The sequence below is a fragment of the Musca vetustissima genome, unplaced genomic scaffold (genome assembly GCF_032173495.1).
Source record: "Musca vetustissima isolate MV318-11 ecotype Yass unplaced genomic scaffold, APGP_CSIRO_Mvet_v1 utg114284, whole genome shotgun sequence".
Lineage (NCBI taxonomy): Eukaryota > Metazoa > Arthropoda > Insecta > Diptera > Muscidae > Musca > Musca vetustissima.
The window spans coordinates 10579-13861 of record NW_026881478.1 but is presented as its reverse complement, the minus strand read 5'-3'; the positions used below and the strand labels follow the sequence as shown (position 1 = coordinate 13861).

The 3283-nt window shown below is 38.5% G+C and overlaps 1 protein-coding gene across 1 annotated transcript; it reads left to right on the top strand.

The window, feature by feature from the left end:
* Positions 1-934: 934 nt before the first annotated feature.
* On the top strand, positions 935-1305 carry LOC133327378 (retinin-like; the record flags this gene model as incomplete). The annotated part of the gene is made up of 1 exon (XM_061535938.1): positions 935-1305. A coding segment is annotated over one exon (369 nt), but the record flags the coding sequence as incomplete, so codon positions are not given.
* Positions 1306-3283: the final 1978 nt, after the last annotated feature.

Genomic DNA, 3283 nt, shown 5'->3' with positions numbered 1-3283 from the left:
AAAATATCAAACTAAAAAAATAATTACTCAAGGCTTATCGAAGCATGAATTTCTTTGAAATATAATTTCTTTAAGGGTTTTAGAATCGATATTGTGCATTAATGAAAAGAAAACGGTAATTTAATATTCAAAATATTTTGTAATGCATCAATAGCGACATCTATCCAAATATAAACATATATATGTACATGTACATGGACTGTCATCAATCAATTAATCATTGAGTTGAGATGCATTGAAGCATTTAGGAAATGACATCGACGAACTGGTGATGGGTAAAAACCCACTTTATTTCACTTCCACCGCCAGCCGCAGCCACAGAAAGTTCTATAAAAGCTGAACTCTAGAACACGAGAAAGTATCAGTTTATGTTTGACCACTCACTGTAAATACATAATTTGATTTCGATTTATTTTTCTGAAAAACACACAACAAAGTTGCAGTTTTGAAAATATTGCTAGCAAAATGTTCAAACTGGTAAGAAAAACAATGTGCGAAAATAATGTCAGAATTTTAAATAAATATTTTTTTCCAGTTACTAATCACTTTGGCTTTAGTTAACTTGAATGAGGCCTCGTTATCGAATTTACATTTGGTAGTACCAGACGACTCTTACACGTTGCTAAGTAGCGGCAAATTATCCTCATCTTCATTGCGTGGCAGTAGTTCGGTTTCTCTGTCGAATGCACTTTCGGATGAGGATACTTCGAACAGTGTTGAAAATGAAGATCAGGCATCGGAGGAAGCCACTGCCGCTCCAGCAGCTGTGGTATCCGCTGCATCCGCATCCGCACCGTCCACACCTGCATCTGCGCCAGCAACCAGTGCCCCACCATCAGCCGCAGCATCACCGGCCGGTGTAAATCGTGCCAGACCCAATTCAAATCTGTCAGGACTTGCATCAGTTAGTTTGTCGCGGCCCTCTGTTGTGGTATCTTCCTCATCAACGGCCCAAGCCTCAGCTTCATTGCCATTGGTTTCGGCCAGATCCACAGCTACCATCCAACATCGCATTTTGCCGGCTGAAACCATCCCCCTGCCCATTACCATTTCCCAGCGACCTGGTTTGCGTACGGTCATTGCTCCCGAGACCATAACCATTCAACAACCCACCATTGCTCGAGTGGGCGAAGTTGTGCAGCAAATCCCCACCGCAGTATCCCACCAACGTCAAACTGTTGTTCACAAACATGCTCGAGTGGTTACACCCATTGTGGCCCCAGCTGTTCGCACCTTAACTTCACAAATTGTTCGCGCATATCACACACCCTTGGTCTATGCTCCCCAAGTGACCACAAATTAAAGTTGGGTTCTCTCAGCGGGATTACAGCTATTCTCATCATTTCAGATAAAAAAAATTGACAAATTTTTTATTTACAAAATTCTCTTCACTAAGAATAAGTTTTACATTTAATTTTTAACCATTTCCTTTGGCTGCCATAGACATATTGTTGTTGTTCTTAAGAAAGCGATACGAAACTATTTTTTTATTTTATTTTGGTTTTACTTGTAATTGGTTTAGAAGAATTTAGATGAATAAAAAAAAGAATATTTTACTACCAGCAAATTTTTGTGTTAACATTTTTTTTTGGAAGAATGAGGAAATGGAAAAAAGAATGAACATAATTTTTTAATCAACGCCTATATGGAAAAAAATATTTTTTTTTAAATACAGGCATATGTTTGTCCATGAGATACTGTGAAAAATATATATTTTTATACCCTACACAACTATGTTGTGCAGCCCCAAGAGTTAGTGACGCCGCGAAGGATGGGTTCTGGTCAATGAAGACCCCTATTGTTTTAATATTTAAGGTATGAAATGGACCAAATACTGAATTTTTGTCGGTTTCTGTGGTCGCTCCAGAGGCCGCAATTATGGTCCGAACATCACGAAATTTTACATGAAGAAGGGGATAGGGTCAAAGAAAAAGCATTCCTGTTCTGATAAAGATCGGTCAATATTTAGCGGGTCAAATGGACCCTGACTTTTGTGTGAAAAATGACAAAATTTGTATTCTATGGCATATGTATTTAGCCCTGAAAGACATAGCCCGAGAAGTTGATATTATATCCAAGTGGAGTGGTTGACCTTTAAATTGATACCAATTATATTGTCGTATGTACTCGGATGGGGAGATAAATAAAATATTTACAGGTGCTTACGTATTCAGATATTATTTAGTAACCCAATACCAGACTAGCGGGCGAAAATATAGCGCTGATCGCTTTGAAATTTTCCATGAGATTCCAGTTGTGGTCAAAAATAACTCCTATAATTTTCGGTGACGATCAGATAATAATTTTGGGATGAAGTGCACCGAAACTTAATTTGTTTGTTTTTTTTCAGTCGATCTATGCGCTACAATTATAAGCCGAACAACACAACACAACTTACGGTGAAGGGAATCTGGACAAGTAATTAGAAGGGCAGTATAGAATATTAGTAATATTCAGAATATATGTCAGTGTAAGGAAGAGATGCTATTGACCTCTAATCGGGCAAGCGGCTGGAAATATCCCGAAATATTGCCCAGGCTCAGGATAAACATCCGCAGAAAGTTTGAGTTCCGTGTGTAGGGTATCGTATGGTCGGCCCCGTCCGACTATACTGCTCCGCTCACTGGTTTTTTAATTATACCCTACACAACTATGATGTCAGGGTATTAGAGCTTTGTGCAGCCCCAAGTGTTTGTAACGCCGCGAAATATGTGTCCTAGACCCACCTTTAAGTATACCGATCGTCATTCATTATAATTTGTAAACACGATACAGGCCACAGTTATGGACCGATCTTCACGAAATTTTGCATGTAGGATGTGTTCTGGTCAATGAAGACCCCAATTGTTTTTGGTAAAGATCGGTTAATATTTAGGGGATGAAATGGACCAAAAACTAAATTTTTGTCGGGTTTTCTGGTCGCTCCAGAGGCCGCAATTATGGCCCAAACATCGCGAGATTTTACATGGAGAAGGGAATCCGACCAAAGAATAATCATGCCTGTTTTGAGAAAGATCGGTTAATATTTAGCGGATCAAATAGACCCTGACTTTTGTGTGAAAAATGACAAAATTTGTATTTTATAGCGGATATATTTACTCCTGAAGGACATAGACCCAAGAAGTTGATAGTATGTCTAAGAGCAGTGGTTGACCTTTAAATTGATACCAATTATATTGCCATATGTTCTCGGATGTGAGAGTTACTCTTAAATATTTACAGGTACTTATGTATTAAGATATTATTTAGTAACCCATTGCCACACTAGAGGACGGAAATATAG